The following is an 18247-nucleotide window of genomic DNA, read 5'->3' as shown; positions in this document are numbered from 1 at the left end:
TGGGGAAATTTAGTCTGCATTACACGAGGAATGTCCTTTGTACTGTATGCAAGCCATCTGTTATTCTGCGTGTTGTGTTTTTGATCCTGGCAAAAGTTTTTCTCATCGGAAAAGAACCAGATTGTTTGTGGTTCCGCAGGATGTTTCACTCTGCTTAGAAGTTTCTTCGCGTTTATCAAACGTTTTTCACAGGCCTTTTCTGTAAGCAGCTGACCTTTGCGGCGCTTGTATGAGTAGTAGCGGAGGTCTTCATTGAGTGCAAGCTTCATAGTAGAGGCTGCAACATTCATTTCACGTGACAAAGCCCGAATTCCAATGCCAGGGTTCTTCAACACCTGTTCCTGCAGATTTGGGAGGAATTCTGCTGTACGAACGCAATCAGATCGTCTGCTAGGGATCTTTCTTCTTGCTACATCCTCGTAGTCACCATTGCAAGTCTCTAGTTCATGCCTGATTGTTTTTACTGTATTCAGGGAGCATTGGGCAGCAGTCGAAATATCCTTATTTTGATGGCCAGCACAAATCATCATGATACAAGTTATTCTCTTCCATGATTCAGGTGGGTTCCAGCTATCCATCCTTTCTGACATCTTGTATATGAATGAAGAAGGGTCCAACCTTTTAAATGAAGAGAAGTGTGTGTTAATACATGTAACTTACGGAAAAATATAATTAATTATAAATATGTCAAATTTATCCCGAACACCCTGTATATAAGGTGAGGCTGTTAGTAAATTGACCTAAATACTAGGCGAATCTCAGGTACAGATAGCAATCTTTTATGCTGAAAAGAACTTAGGAAAATTTATTTGATTTGTGACTGCATCACCTAAGTTCCTAATTAATAAGCATTGGAGATAAGTAAAATACCTATAGGATAATTCTATCAATGGTCTAAGGCTTAATTTACAGTCGTGACTATTCCCTAGCTCCCTTTGTTCACAGGTTCGAATATTTTTTAAGACAGTGTATTGAGTAAAGATCAGGTGAGAGTCTGCTTTTAATAAACAAAACATGTTTAATGTAACTTGAAGCAAAATTTACACTATTCCATACACTTTATACAGTCTCACTCTTAATCTTAATCTAATCTTAACTCGTAACCTTGAACAAAAAATATCAATCATTTACAGAGAGAAAAACCTCATGTCCTACAATATCTCTTTTACTCTATCATCTCCCCAAAATTATCTCATATCTATGCTTCAGTCCTAATTTTTGATATCTGCAACAACACTAAATATCCAGGAATGTTACAATCAGAAGATCAATTCTCCTTTCACACCTTACTGATAATACTGGAAAATGTACTCACAAGTCCTTTGCGACATGTACTTTCCTTCAAATCCTTGTAATCCTGGTCTGTTTCTGCAGGCTGTCCGACTTGTTCTTCTGTTCAGGCCTTCTTTGTACGTTGCCTGATAGTCGTCTCCTCATGGTTCACTTGTGGGAAGAGTGATTCCCATTTGCTGACGGTACTGGATTGAGTCGAAGGCAATCTACGTCTGATGCACTGAGCGGACTCGTATACTGCAATTCACCACAAAAATTCCTGCTGCTCCTCCGTCACTCCCCGTAACCAGGAGTGTTCCGACGAACTCTAGTCGGGTCTGCAAACTGTCCCAAGAAGAATGTGAGAACGAAAGATAGAGAGCCTTCCTTCTAAGGCCCCCCCTATATATACTCTTTTTTTTTTCAGGTTCCTGTTTTAGAGTCGGAGACCCCCGAATGTCCTACGTGCACGCTGACATCAGTCGTCGTGACCTTCATTACGAGTTCCTTGTTTTGGGGACGGAGACCCCCGAATATCCTGCGAACGTTCTGACGTCAGCTGCCGTGACCTTCAAGCCACTGTTCACTTTTACAGACTTAATCATCTGTAATTCCATTTGCTTGGGGCATAAACACCTCAAAAATAGGTTACCTTTACAATTTTACTCTGAGAATTAAATAAAGTGCACAATCTTAACAACTATTTTATCTTACAATTTACAAGCATTTTTTTGTTGTGGCATTTTCCAGATACCTACATGGGTTTACAAAATTTTCAGCAATGAGTAGTCTAGAGTTATTTACAATATGAACGACCTCTGTAAAAATCGATGCGAAATTAAAGGAACTTCTGTTGCATCGAATTTTACAATGTCTATCATAACATGTTTTTAGAAGATTTGATATTTAATGGTGATAGGATTTCTCTGAAATATACCTATGTTCTCTCTGCCTTGATCTTTTTCTAGCTGGTTGGCACTCAGGGTTCCACCATGTTTTGGACAGAGTCAAAAATCATATGATGTTTTTGGAATTGCTGTTGTTGATGCCTGGACAATACAATCTATTACCTGAATCAATACACTGTCAATAGGTGTTTTGCTGACTTTCTTGAGCTTAAATATTGCAAGATACAAAACAGTATTTGAGTCAGCCCAAGATTCATTATCCATGCAGGAGAACATAGGTGCTATGAAAACATACTAAAATTCTCAGGAAAGTGACTGCTTCCATTATATGGTCTCTTTGATAGCTCCATAAACATGTAGGAATGGCAGGACAGATCTATTGCAGAATATGAGCAGGGCAGGCACATGAAAGAAGATATTGCATCCATTACTTTGTAGGGTAGTGATCATTCATGTTGGCATTATCCTATAGAGTAATGTCTATTAAAGTTATTCATAAGAAATATGGGCTGAGGCAACTGCAATATAAGATTATCAATGTCAGTCTGAGTTGACTCAGAAGTTGGAGGTAAACAAATGTAATAAGAAATATTGTAATAAGAAATGCTACTAAGTGGTTGATGGCTACAGCTTCCAGAGTAGTGTTAAGTCTGAAATGCTGAAAAGTAGTGACACAATGAATATCACCCCATCCCCTATACTCCAAAGTCACCTATTGATCAAATATTCATGACAACCTCTGGTAATCTATTTCAATCGTATTCCAACTCTTCAAGCTCTCTAAAAGTTAAGAACACATCAATACACTAAAAAAAAAGAAAAAAGAAAAAAGGGATTTATTGGATGTGGATTTTGGTTGCTTGCCCATGAATCTTCTCCACATCCCCAAGAAACTTAGGCAATTACATCTGTGCATAAAAGTTAAGATGTAGCTGTATTGAAATCTCAAAGAGGGAGTAATAACTTTCTTCCTGCTTGTATTTTTTTTGTTTTTTTTAAACATCCAAGTGATCCATGGAAATATTCTGCTCACTTTTGCAATATATCCTCTGAACTTCAACTTTCTGTCCATTATTATCTCTAAATTCACAGCTTCATCACTTTTTTGCAGTGTAATTTGCATCTACAGTATGTAACATACAGTTTTTTTATTTTATTTTATTCAGTTTCCATCCATGAAAAGTTGGAAACCAATATCAGAAGCTAAGGATTTCTTTTCTTATCTTTTAATTTCTTTTTTAAATATATTTTTATTTAATATTTTACATAGTCTAGAAAACTGTTCTAGAAGACCAAAATGGAACTTTTTCAAGTTATTTCAAGCCGTTAATAAACTGGGTGGTGTCCTCACATAAGCTGATGAAATTCATTTCCCATCTATAAATAATAACACAGGCTGCAAAATTCAAGTCATGAAAAGTTGTCTGGAAACTATTAACTGTTTCTGATTTATTTTTGATTGCTGATTTCGAATATCTCTTCCATTTTTCTCTATCACGCAAGGATTTTTCACAAAATAGATCTCAATATTACAGTAAAATAGCTTTAAAACGCATTATATTAAGTAAAATAACAGTATTTGAAATTTTCCGTAAACATTTTTGGAATGAAAGTATTGGAAAAAAAATTTTAATTAAAGTAATTAAAGATTAATCTTTAGTACATATGTTATATTTCATTGTGGTGTCTTTTTCTTTTTCTTTCAAAGCTTCTTTTTGAACTTTTTCTGTGAAATTCTTTTCCCAGGTCATCTCTGTGCAACATTCAGTAATAGTCCGCCATCATATTGACATTCCACCTGCCCTGATACCTTCTTTCCATCTCTCTCCTTGATGTCTTGGTGGAATTGCTCTCCTTGCTCTTCACTGATAGTTCCTAGATTCTCAGGAAAGTAGTCTAAATGAGAGTTAAGAAAGTGCACTTTTAAGCTCATGGAGCATCCCAAATCATTGAATTTCTGTAGCATATCTTCCACAATCATTTTATACTTGGGATCCTTGTGATTTCCTAAAAATTTGGTCACCATCTCTTTCAAAGCTTTCCACCCTTCTTTTTTCAACAGTTGCCATTTTTTCATCAAACAGTTTATCCTTCATAAGTTTCCTGATGTCTGGACCGATAAAAATACCTTCTTTCAATTTTGCTGTAGATAATCCCAGAAATTTTGCATAGATGTATTTAAAATGCTCTCCTTCTTTCGACAAACTGCTTAATCAATCCCAGCTTTATGTGAAGCAGGGGTAAAAGGATTTTTTCTCGAGCAACCAAAGTTTCATGTAACACGTTTTTACTTCCAGGTTCTAATGTGACTCTTTCTGGCCATTCCTTCTCAATCCAATGTTGTTCTCGATCTTGGCTGTCCCACTTGCACAAAAAGCACGGGTATTTGATGTATCCTCTTTGTTAGGTGAATTTTTGCAACCTCTTGAAGTCATTACAAACACCACTCAAAACACATGTAAACGAATTTTAACGAATGGCATCAACACTATTACGACACTACGTAAAAACATTAAAAAACCAAACACGTTAAATTAAATCTTCACACTAACTTAGAAAATATGCCACCTTTCAGAAATATGATAATCTTAGTAGTCAATGACTACAGTTCAACTAAAGAATCACACAAAAAATGTACCTGTTACAACAGGAAAGTCACCCATTATCTCGGCAAATCAGATTCAAAGTAACCACCTGCACTTTTATCTGCATTCTTCCCTCCCTCTCCTATCTTAAGAATGAGAAGTTTTGTGGAAATTTCTTTATTTACCATAAAAAGGCATTTCAAAAAAGCACTTATACAACTAATTAGCTGTAAATAAAGGAAAATGAAAATAAATACCAATGTGCCGAATTTAAATCCAAATACTACTAATAAAACTATATATATTAGAAATAAACTAAACTATAAAATAAAATAAACCATAAAATTAGAAATTCGGTAAAATTGGTGGGTGATGGAATTTTTTTACTATTTTAAGACTTTTACATTCTTTTATCCTTTACAGTTTTTACATTCTAGTTTTTAATCTTTTAATATTTTTCATTTTTAAATTTTACAAATTTTATAGCGTATTTACTAATACACTCGTGTCTAAAAGCTAAGGACAAACTATATTTTTACCTGCATATGAAAAAATGCCTGTGACTACAACCAAATGTGGACATAAATCTATCGGCAACATACTAATAAATTATATTACTCAAAAATGTGTTATAAATTTCATATAAATTATATTGCAATGCATTTTTGGCAAAAATTTCAAATTTCCTAAGAACGTAGCTAAGGAATTAATGTATAGCGCTTACAGAAAACTATGCAGAGGGAGACATTTCAGTATAGAATATGTTCACCCTGAACTGTGATGCAGCTCTCAACAATATCCCAAGCATAGCACCAAGTGATTCAGGAGTTCTTGAAGCAAACTAGCCCACTCCTCCTCCTCCTTCAGATCAAGAGCAAGGCCTTGTTTGTTTTCTGGAGGGGAATTTTGAGCAGCATTGCATCTCCTCCCTATTGTGCACCAAACATGTTGTATGGTGTTCTGATCTAGAGTGTTCTGGGGAGCATGCTGGCACTTAATTTGATTAATATCCTTGATCTCCAGAAGTATCTCCACTACTCATGTATGATGTGGTGTGGCACCGTCTTCACCAGTCATAATCCATTTTTCCAGCAGTTGTAACTCGGTGTGTCCAGTAAGCATAATAACTCCCATACTGTGACCCACAGCACTGCTGTGTCTATCCCTTTCATGCCAGATCAAGTGTCATCTAGAATTGGAGGCAATATCATTCATCAGTCAATCACATATCATTATCATTTATCAAAAATAGTCCCTTTTTCCAGCACTTGTAGCTCGATGCATCCATTAAGCATAATAACTCCCCACACCATGACCCCAGCACTGCCTTTCATACCAGATTAAATGTCGTCTAAAATTGGAGGAAAGACTAAAATGACTCTCATCAGTAAAGAGTATATTAGTCCATTGGTGTTTTATCCAGTTTTTATGGATACAACACCACTGAAAATCTGCTGTATGATGAACTGTGGATAAAGGAATGCAGACTACAGAACTTTGGGTGTATAGGCCTACTTGTCACAGACGTCTTCACCACAGTTTGTTGAGATATCCGCGTACCTGTGCTTGAATAAAGCCAACTTGCAAGTTGACCTGCCATGGTGCATTGCATATGTTTTGCTGTTATAACCAAAAATCTGTCTTCATGCTCCATAGTAGAATGAGGGTGACCTCTTAGCAAACATCTGAAACAAATTCCACTGGTCTGAAATGCTGCCCAGAGCCTGGATACAATGCTATGTGAGATTCCTAACTCTCTGGCAAAATATCAGTAATTCTGTGACTTCAAGCTTTCCAATAATTCTTCCCCATGTGAAATCATCTTGATGATGTCTTTGAGATATTACAAGACATCCAAGTTTGCAATGTTATTCCTTCACAAAAGAAGCTTCCTTTAAACAATTCGCTCAGCGAATTGTTTGAAGGAAGAACCAATCTTTCCACAAGCTGATTCATCTGAATTTGCAGTTGTAATCTTCAGAAATAGTGTTCATCCTTAATTTTTGGACACCAGCGTAATACCATATCATTCATTACTGGATTTATTCTCATCTCTTAATAGTATCCAATTATTTTCATGATTTTAACTCCTTTATTCATATCTGTTTTAAATTTTAAAATTCAGCAGCGCTCAATCTTACTTTTTACCAATCACTAATATCATACTCGTTCATCACCATCTGCAATCTACACTTCAAATTTCAAAGATCATTATTGCCAAAAGTATAACAAAGTAGGCAACACACACACACACACACACACACACACACACACACACACACACACACACACACACACACACACACACACACACACACACACACACACACACACACGTGTGATTACTTCATTAAATTTTTATTTTATTTCAATTAAGAAATAAAAAATAACAGTCTAAAGAGATGTTCTGATCTAGAGTGTTCCATAATATAAAAGCTTTGCTTATATCTTCATAAAAGATTAAAGAAAAAGTGCAACTTTTTCTTTAATCTTTTGTCAAAGATTAAAAAAAAACAAAAGGAGCAACTGAACTATAAGTTCAGGGACAATATGAAGAAAAAATTTTTTTTTAGGAATTTTGAAGAACAATTAAGAGTAAATAAAAAAGAGAAATGAGAAACTAAATTATGTCCACTCCAACTATATTATATAGTTCAGAAATATGAACTATTAAAAAAGAAAGAGATTTTATTTTTAAGAACGATTAAAGGATATATACCAAATTAGATCATAAAAAATGAAGATATTATTAGATATTTATAGCTTAAATGAAAAGATCAAGGCATATAGAAAAAAAATGGTATTTCATTTATATAATGATGGAAAGACATCAACTACCAAAATAAATGGATAAATATAGATCAAAGGGAAAGGGGAGAGCAAGCAATCAATCCACTGCAAACTGGAAAGACCAATGAAGCTAGAAGAGGGAAAATAACTAATCCTTGATGGAAAGAAAAACTGTGCATATAAGGAAAGTCATTCTTAAACAAAAAGTAATAAAATAAACAATCCAAATTTAAAAAGGAATGCATGCATTTATCATTTTTTTTATTTTAAAAATAGCCATTAACAATTGACAGTAACTACGATTATCATATCTCAATTATTATTTTGGCACTACGCTCAACTTCATACCAAGCCCCAGTGCAATGGTCAGATGTAACAGCTAAGATCAGATGTATAATCCACTGGAAATTTTTTAATAATTTCTTGTATAAGATATTTATAGCTTAAATGAAAAGATCAAGACATAGATTTATATTTTTTCATTTATTCATTTCATTTTCATTTTTTTATATAAATTTGAAATATTTCAAAAACAATCTTTCTTTATTAATAAAATTCAGGGTAATTCTCTAGAATTCATGAGACTTAAAATGCAGTATCCCAAACAATGTAGTATAAAAAGGATTAAAACTATTTTAATTCTTCTAATATTTCTCTCAGTCAATGAGACATCTTCAGGGAGTACAAAATAACACTTGTAACACACACACACACACACGCGTGTGATTACTTCATTAAATTTTTATTTTATTTCAATTAAGAAATAAAAAATAACAGTCTAAAGAGATGTTCTGATCTAGAGTGTTCCATAATATAAAAGCTTTGCTTATATCTTCATAAAAGATTAAAGAAAAAGTGCAACTTTTTCTTTAATCTTTTGTCAAAGATTAAAAAAAAACAAAAGGAGCAACTGAACTATAAGTTCAGGGACAATATGAAGAAAAAATTTTTTTTTAGGAATTTTGAAGAACAATTAAGAGTAAATAAAAAAGAGAAATGAGAAACTAAATTATGTCCACTCCAACTATATTATATAGTTCAGAAATATGAACTATTAAAAAAGAAAGAGATTTTATTTTTAAGAACGATTAAAGGATATATACCAAATTAGATCATAAAAAATGAAGATATTATTAGATATTTATAGCTTAAATGAAAAGATCAAGGCATATAGAAAAAAAATGGTATTTCATTTATATAATGATGGAAAGACATCAACTACCAAAATAAATGGATAAATATAGATCAAAGGGAAAGGGGAGAGCAAGCAATCAATCCACTGCAAACTGGAAAGACCAATGAAGCTAGAAGAGGGAAAATAACTAATCCTTGATGGAAAGAAAAACTGTGCATATAAGGAAAGTCATTCTTAAACAAAAAGTAATAAAATAAACAATCCAAATTTAAAAAGGAATGCATGCATTTATCATTTTTTTTATTTTAAAAATAGCCATTAACAATTGACAGTAACTACGATTATCATATCTCAATTATTATTTTGGCACTACGCTCAACTTCATACCAAGCCCCAGTGCAATGGTCAGATGTAACAGCTAAGATCAGATGTATAATCCACTGGAAATTTTTTAATAATTTCTTGTATAAGATATTTATAGCTTAAATGAAAAGATCAAGACATAGATTTATATTTTTTCATTTATTCATTTCATTTTCATTTTTTTATATAAATTTGAAATATTTCAAAAACAATCTTTCTTTATTAATAAAATTCAGGGTAATTCTCTAGAATTCATGAGACTTAAAATGCAGTATCCCAAACAATGTAGTATAAAAAGGATTAAAACTATTTTAATTCTTCTAATATTTCTCTCAGTCAATGAGACATCTTCAGGGAGTACAAAATAACACTTGTAACACACACACACACACACACACACACACACACACACACACACACACACACACACACACACACACACACACACACAGGCAACCATATTAAATGAAACACGTGGATTGATATTTCAGGAAGTTTCTTGTATACACATTTATTTAAATTCAGATGATTTTTGAGTGCAGCTGCAGATTCCAAAAAGTCTTTCTTTTTTAAATTTACTGTGGTGGTAAAAACCACCATAGTAAATTTAAATGGTGGTTTAAATTTATTATGGTGGTTTTTTATCATAAGATCCTGTAAGTGATATCCAATCATGGTCTGCAGGACTAGATTAACCATAGTCATGACTGCAGATGTATTTTTTGTATTCATCTATGTGGATGTGGTTGATCTACCTGTCTGTCCAAAGTATGCTAACTGGCAGGAACAAGACACTTTATATACTCTAGGCACTGTGTGAGAGAGAGAGCTGATGAACAGATAAGGAGGGGGGGCTTAAAAACTGCACAGGGGTTGCATTTTTTTTTAAGGAAATCCTTCTAAAATAGCTGAAGACTGGGGGGAGAGGGAGAGGAATTGATTATTATTATTTTTTTTTTTTTTACTTCTGTAAGAACTGTAGCCATTGGAGAGGAAGGTGCTGTATATATGGTTGAGTTCTGTTGAAAGAAAGGTTAGAAAGCCTACAATCTCTATTCCACTGGAATAGAGATTGTAGGCTCTATTGGTCAGAGTTTTAATGATGCCATATTGTTGAAAGAGGTAGTGATGGGAAAGTCTGGGAATTTATCACAAAAAGGAAGCCAGGAACATACTTTTTTAAATAGGCTTTTTAATTTTTTTTTAACCTGAGTTTTGGTGGGATTGTGATCTAGTGGGATGTAGGTAGAATGGTGTTAGAGAATAATATCCATTTTATGATTGTATTTAAAAATTTATTTATTATTCAGGCCTCCATGGAGTCAAGAGATTCATCGTGGAAGGTCCTTCTTGGGAAACACGAAGTCTATCATACCACTCTTTAAACTCATTGACTGTTCTTGCTCTCACCACTCTCTCTCAGGCAATGCATTCCACTGTTCAACCACCCTCCATGCAAAGAAACCACTCCTCACTCTCTTGCTTCCTTTTGCAACTTCAAGGGATGGCCTCTTGTCATCACAAAGTGAAAGAACTCCCCAATGTCCACCCTGTAACTGCTTCTCAACAGTTTAAGTCTCGATCATATCACCTCTCCTTCTATCCACCAAGCTCTGAAGTCCACATTCCCTCAGCCGATCATCATAACTGATATTGTACAGTTCTGAAACCATCTTTGTTATCTGCCTCTGTATCCTTTCCACAGTTACTTTATCCCCTTCAAATCCTGGAGACCAAATTTGAGATCAATAGTCCAAGTGTGGTCTGATCAGAGTCTTATACAACGGAATAATAACTCTTTCATCTCTATAGGTCAGTGTCCTTCTCAGTATTGCAGCAATCCTCTGGTTTACTTTCACCACCTTTGCAATATGCTCCCTGAATTTCAGTTTTCTATCAATCATCACTCCCAGATCTCTTCTCTTCCCTACTTCCTCCAGTACAGCTCCTCTAATCGAATATGCAGCCTCCAATCGATGGACCCCAAACTTCAAGACTACACTTTGCTGCATTAAACCAACACCCCCATTCATTTGCCCATCTGTCTAGTTTATTCAAATCCTCTTGCAGGGCTGCCACATCTGCACTATTACTGATAACCCTTCCCAGCTTTACATCATCCACGAACAACTGAATATCCCCTTGCAATCCGTTGACAATGTCATTAATATAAAGGTTGAACAGTACAGGTCCCAATACTGACAAAGCCTCCGCTCTTAGAGGACATAAGTCATCACTTATCATAAGAAATACTCCACCACTACGTTTTTCCTTTCCTACCCTGCCGAAAAATGCCATACCCTGCTACTTCAATTCCTGTCATTATATCATCCTCCATCAAACACATCTCTGAGATCCCAATAATCTTTGGCCAGGCTGATGCTATCAGCGCTACCAATTCATCTCCTTTATTTCGGATACTTCTGGCATTCGTATAAAGCATAAAGACGTCACTACTGCTTCTTTAATGGTGTTAAAAACAAATGTGGCATTACTATTTTTATCTTTTCACTGCTTTCTGAGAGCAGCAAGTTGGCCAGAAGATAGATTACTTTTTTGGAGGTGAAAATTTGATGGATTGTCACAGACTGTTATACTTTTTGATATGCTTATTTCTTATATTTAAGAATTCTTTTTGGGCATGCTTCTGAATGCTTTGAAATATTGTTAGAATTAAAATAGCTTTTAATCCTTTCTTAGTACTGTTAATACTCCATTAACACCCCAACCAGCCAGGACTTATATATATACATCCAGATAAATCTGGATACGATTCTGTAACACCTATTGAATAACATGGATAAGAAGTGCAAGTTGGTCTCACTATTTCATCCACCTCGGCCAGTAGAGAGGTTAAACCTCCAACACGATGTTTGATATAGTTTCCAGAAATTGGCAGGACAACACTGTAATTTACAGGATGTGAAATAATACACATTCTGACTTTGCAGCATATTTCTCTGAGCTCTGTTATGTGTAAACATTTTGTTAAAAGTCTGATTGTTAAGCATATTTAGTAATATACAGGCAAGATTTCAGTCTATAAATTACAAAATACATACCTCAGGAGAAAATGTGGCAGGCCGCCGTGACCAAAGATAGTTTTCTATACAAGTTAACATTCGATGGGTTAAGGCACTGTAGAATAATAATAATTAAAAAAACTCACTTCTTAAAAACATTTCAGGCAATAAATATCTTTAGTAATAAAGATCTTATTAAGAAAATAAAAACACATCAGTCATATTAAGTATGTAACTGGAATGAAAATATAACAGTTTGGTTCCATTTCTTCAATTTTTAGGCAATTAATGCAGCTAGCTTGCCACTCTTCTGCATCCCCTAAGGGCAAGTGTTTTATGTCTGTAGATACTGTGTGTGTCTTCACGGAGCTGGTTTGTCTATTTTGAGGGATACAAAAATCCAAGTTTCTGGGAAGGAAAACCCTTCACCTCCATATGAGACCAGCTAACTTCAACTGAAAAGCCTGATAAAAGTTATACATGTCATAGATGCAATTCAAATCCAAGTCAAAACCAAATGAGCTACGAAGGATGAAGGATATATATATATATATACACACACACACACAGCAAGTTTTAAATAATAGCTAAACAATATTTTTTAGTTTATTACAATGAATTCTCATTATGGCAAATTTGATGGAACCAAAGGAGCAGTTTGTTATAATGAAAGGGATGTCTAATATTTTCTTCCAAAAACATCAGTGACATATAAGCAAGTAGCACATATATGTTGAAACATTCAGGGACTTAATACCAAAACCAATGACATGCAATACTACTCACAGACACCCAAACCCAATCTGTTATTCATCAATGATGCCTCCCATCAGAAACCTCAGCTGGTGTCTTCTAAGATTACAGCTCACCTAAACTTTCCACTTTACATCATGCCTGGAACATGCACTTTTGTCAGATCTGATATCAAATGCCAAAGGTTATCAGGCCTGGAATGAAACCTCTTTTACGAGTATATGATCTACTGTGACTGCATATTTCCTTCCCTCATTTGCTGCTTTTATAGCTCTCCTAATTCTGATAACTGTATAGCCATCAGAATTAGGACCTTATTGATTATCTATCTCTGGAAGATTAGTAATTACAAAGAGTGAGATAATCTTCCTTTTAGATTTCGACATTCATAACTCTGAGTGGCTCCATTTCTCACAGAGAAATGGAGCCACTCAGAGTGAAGTTTTCATATATATTTAATGGGATATCATTGCTATTGAGGTCATGTAATGGCAAGGAAAATGGTCACTCTCTGTATGGATGTCATGTTTAAGAGTATCTCCTCTCACTACATGTCCTCCTCTATCATTGTGTGATGACAGTGACACTGCAACACAAAAGAATCTCCCTCAAACTATTCTCAATAAAAAATATACAATGCCACCACCATATTTTTCGGACCATAAGACACACCTTTTTACATAGACTTTTAAATAGACTTAGAATTGGGGTACATCTCATGGTCCAAAGGTAGGTGATACTGGGTAAGTCTTGGGTTCCCACATTTTCAACGCGAGCCAAACACGTCTCGCTGCATATGTGGGAATCCCCAATTTACCTATGAAAACTTTACTGGCATCAATAGTAGTTAGTGGGCGAGCGTATGTGGTTTTGAATGGATGAGATGATTATTAAGTCTTTTAAAAAATGCAGCATAAGTAACACGGTTGATGATACTGAACATGACTTAGTTTTTGAAGAGAGCGATAACAATAGTTCACAAAGTGACAGTAACGAGACAAGTGAAGACGAACTGAATGCTGCTAGTATAAGTTATGGTAATAATAAATGAAATTCAAAGTTTGTGAATATTTTTATATAATATTTTTTCTAAAAATTGTTTCATAAATTTGGGGTGCATCTTATTGTCCGAAAAATACAGTAATTATAACATAAAAACTATGCCAGAATTTTCTCAATAAAAACTCACTTTCACACCCACTTTATTAACATCTGTGCATTAACACCAACATAAATGATATTTACCATCATTTACAGTCATCCAGTCCAGACCTCTTACTCTTGACAGAACCAAAAAATGGCATCTACATCCACTACTGCCCACCTCCAATGTTCAAATTACACACTTCACAATTCCTTTTGTCACAAGGGTGGCACCTGTGCCTTCGTGAGATCAGACATTGCATGCAAAGAGTGGCTAATTTAGAATCCTCTACTTTCAACCTCCTGTGGCTCAAGGTTTCCTCATTTAATAATTTAATAATAATCTGCTGCATTTATCATTTACCAAACTCTGATAACCACTCAAATCTCTTTGCATTCCTTTCCATGAAACTCGACCAGCCATCCAAACAGTGAAGGCATCTTCCTGGGTAAGTAACCTCAATGTCCACAATTCCAACTGGTTAACCTTTTCCAATGAGAGGCAGAAGTTTTTGCCATAAGCAGTGACCTAATGCAAATCACACACCTTTCTACATGAATTCCTGATAACCTTTTTCACCCTCCCAATACTTTGGATCTCTTTTTAATCAGTTCTCCTTCTAGATACAGGTCACCTCTGCTCTCAGCAACTCTGACCACAATCTTGTGCAGGTCTCCTCTCTAACAGAACACCCTTCTTCAAACCACCCCTGATTTCACTTCTTCCAGCACTACAAAGTTGCCAAATGGGATGACCTCTGGAATTTTTATTCCTACTTTTCTTGGTCTGACTATTGCATTGGCTCATCTGACTAACACCTGCTCCAAACGAGTCAGAGAAATTAGCCTCACTGGCATGAAGGCCTTCATCTTCCATTCTGTCCAAAAACTCTCTACCACTTCCTAGTCCTGGTTCAACAGATATCCAAGAAGTCAAAGAAAAAAAAAAATCAGCTTACTGCAAAGTTATGGGGTTCTTGGCTGATGTCAAGAACTCCAGCTTCATTATTAAATTATAATTAGTATTCTCTGTGATATTGTTTCATTTCAGAAATATGAAAAAACAAAAATAGTATTTTCCTTAACTTTTTTAATATACATATTAAATATGTATATTATTTTAATATACATAGTGTTTTTTTAAATATTTGTTAGTTCAGGAGTTAAATAATTTTAGAAGCATAATCTTTTATATATCATTTAGCATTTTTCATCCTGCATTTCTCATCACGTGCCATGCACAACACATTGCAATCTTCTACAACAGAAGTGCATCTAGATAAGAAGAACCTTCCAGCAATTTAATACTGACTAAAATCTGCTGTATAAATCATGAAAGAAAAATTTACATTAACTTTTATATCAGATTTATACATGAAGGGTTGCAAGATCTATGTATAGCACATGAGTGCCGTGGCTTGGCCAGATGATAAGGAGAAAGGAGGAATTTGTTGATATGTTGTTTGAAAAGTTGAAGATCACAGTGTTTGGAGAAAACATATTTAGGAAGGCTGTTCCAAAGAATAGCTGTAGATAGAATGAAAGAGGAGAAATTGAAGCTGGTTTAGCATTGAACTGTAAATGGATGTTAACCAATATATGTTCTATTCTTACAATTTTGGAAGAAACTGGAAGAAGGATAGTGGCCAGTTCAGCAAGGAATTGTCCATGAAATTACCTATAGAATAGGCTTAAGTCAAAAACTGAACATCTATGAAAGTGGGGGGGGGATTGGAATGCACCTGTTAGAAAGGGATCATCAGTTAATCTTAGAGAGGATTTGGCTGCACTACCTATGTGTGAGCAGTATTTAATGTTATGTGGATTTGGAATTTATACAGTGTTGGCAGTTGTACAGGTGAGAAGTACTGGTCAGCCCAAGAAGAGATCCCCTGATTAGGGAACTGGTTATGTTATCTTAGTTATCTTGAGGACTTCTAATAACTGAGCCTAACAAGGTTTGTCAATATTGGAGGTTGAATGGAATATTTTCAGCACTGGGAAAGGATTAAAACTAATTTTAATGCTTCCAATATTTCGTCTCAGTCACTGAGACATCTTCAGGGATTACAAATAACTTTTGTTACAACACCCTCAAATACAATACAATATAATACTAAGTGAAACATGTGGGTGACTCTAAAGTCCTATTTAGGTGATGCACCCTATATGGGCATTTGCAGGTGCCAAGGATGTAACATTAATTATCAGAGATTCCACGTTACATTCTAGGCCACCTGCAAATGCACCACCTAGATAGGACTTTAGAGTCACTAACATGTTTCATTTAGTATTGCATTGTGTTTGAGTGCATTGTAACAAAAGTTATTTGTAATCCCTGAAGATGCAGTGATCGAGACGAAATATTGGAAGCATTAAAATTAGTTTTAATCCTTTCCCAGTGTTGAAAATATTCCATTAAACCTCCAACATGATGTCCTCACAGCACTTAAGCCTCAACACACAGATCTGATCATGTTAGGATATTTGGGTATTACTGAAGGTTAGAGAAGTGGCTTATAAAGTTGTCCTTGTCCCACTTAAGTACAGCAAGAAGATCAGAGTTTAGGGAATTGGTTATGTTATCTTAGTTATCTTGAGGACTTCTAATAATTGGGACTAACAAGGTTTGTCAAATGAAAAAGAGGAATGGAATGTATTGTTATCAGCAAAAGTATGGATAGAATTTGAAATTAGTGAGAGTAGGTCATTTATGTACAGGAGAAAGAGAGTGGGTAAAGTTTCAGGGTCCTAGAATGCTCCTCCACTGTGAATAAATCTGAGGAGAAGAAACCATTTAACCATAACAGTGAGTGACTAGAAAGGTATCTGGCAGCACAAATGTAAGGGGTAGAAGCAAACTGTAGGATGGTAGTTTGCTGAGCAGATCTCTATGCTGGACTCAATCAAATACATTAGAAATATCATAAGGCAACCACATATTTCTCCAAAACTTTCCATTACTTGAGTCCAAGGGTGGGTGTTGTAGGTAGAAGATCAGATGGGTTGCTTCCAGGTATTGAAGAAGTTTGTTGGTGATGATCTTTTCCACGGTATTTGAGAGAAGCAAAGTGAGAGTAATTAGATTGTAATTTGTTGGTTGAGTTTTAATTTAATTTATTTTATTAATTTGTATTTTTTGGAATGTAGGTTTGTTTTGCAGTAATGAAGATGCCACTTCTTTCAGTTCTCCAGTAAGCAAGGTGATAGTGTCACAATGGCCAATGAAAATTACCTATAACCTGAAAACATCCATGTCATCACAGTGGGATTTTACCTCATGAAGCCAATGGTTAAAGCGCATGATACTTTTTACTCAGCCAAGTAGCTCAATAAATATAGGGGATATAGGGGAATAATGTACATCCTTGTCTGACACCAGATTTAACATTAAACCATCTTTCTACTTCCATCAATTCTAACTGCTGACTTACAACTCAAATAAAGACTAAGTATTGTTTGATATAATGTCCCATTGAACACTATATAACTGTACTGTTTTGAATAGCTTTTCTTTTGGCACCTTGTCATACAAATAAATACAGATCTTTGTTATATTCCCACGATTTCTCAACTATTTGTAGTAAAGTGAAGATTTGATCCTGACAGCCTCTATTTGGACTGAATCCAACTTGTTCTTCACCAAGCGTTTCTTCCACAATTCTTCTCAACTGTTTCTCAAGTATACTTGCATAAATTTTATCAGAAGAATTCAGTAGTGAAACATCTCAGTAATTCTCACATTCAGTTTTATTTTCCTTTTTATATATGGGTACTATGAGAGCTCTACTCCAATCATCTGGAATTCTTTCCTCTGTCCAGGCCTTCTGAACTATGCAGTGCAGCCACTGTAAGACTTTTATACCACCATACTTCAGCATTTCTAGTCGAATATCATCTACTCCTGCTGCCTTTCCACATTTCAAGCCTTTGATGGTTTTTTCCTACTTCAAGTATGGATATGTATTCCTGACTGTATGCTTGTTGAGTGTTTTTTACCACTGTGCTATCAGTGCTTATTTCATTTAGCAATTTTTCAAAGTAGTAGTTACTCCATACTTCAAGGATATATTTTTCTCCCGTTTTCACGTCACCTTTATCATCTTTAACTCCTTTTACAGCACTTACAACTTTCCTCCATTTCTAAGCTTCTTCAACAACCACCAGAATATTTTGCCACCTTCTTGATATTTATTTATGTTCTTGCCAAAGTCCTCCCATGATTTTTGTTTAGCTAGTTTTGCACAGTGTTTAGCTTTCTTACATTTGTCTCTG

At 34.9% G+C, this 18247-nt stretch overlaps 1 protein-coding gene across 1 annotated transcript in view; it reads right to left on the bottom strand.

The window, feature by feature from the left end:
- The window catches only part of p (WD40 repeat domain-containing protein pink), a 306375-nt gene that overhangs the window by 40858 nt on the left and 247270 nt on the right, over nucleotides 1–18247 (bottom strand). Inside the window, exon 20 of the mRNA XM_090396034.1 lies at nucleotides 12116–12191. Coding sequence (XP_090252160.1) covers nucleotides 12116–12191 — 76 coding nt within the window. The remainder of the gene's footprint in view (nucleotides 1–12115; nucleotides 12192–18247) is intronic.

Source organism: Typopeltis vanoorti, chromosome 7 (assembly GCF_054136105.1).
Source record: "Typopeltis vanoorti isolate ZY-2024b chromosome 7, IOZ_Tvanoo_1.0, whole genome shotgun sequence".
NCBI lineage: Eukaryota > Metazoa > Arthropoda > Arachnida > Uropygi > Thelyphonidae > Typopeltis > Typopeltis vanoorti.
This window is presented reverse-complemented; position numbering and strand designations above follow the sequence as displayed.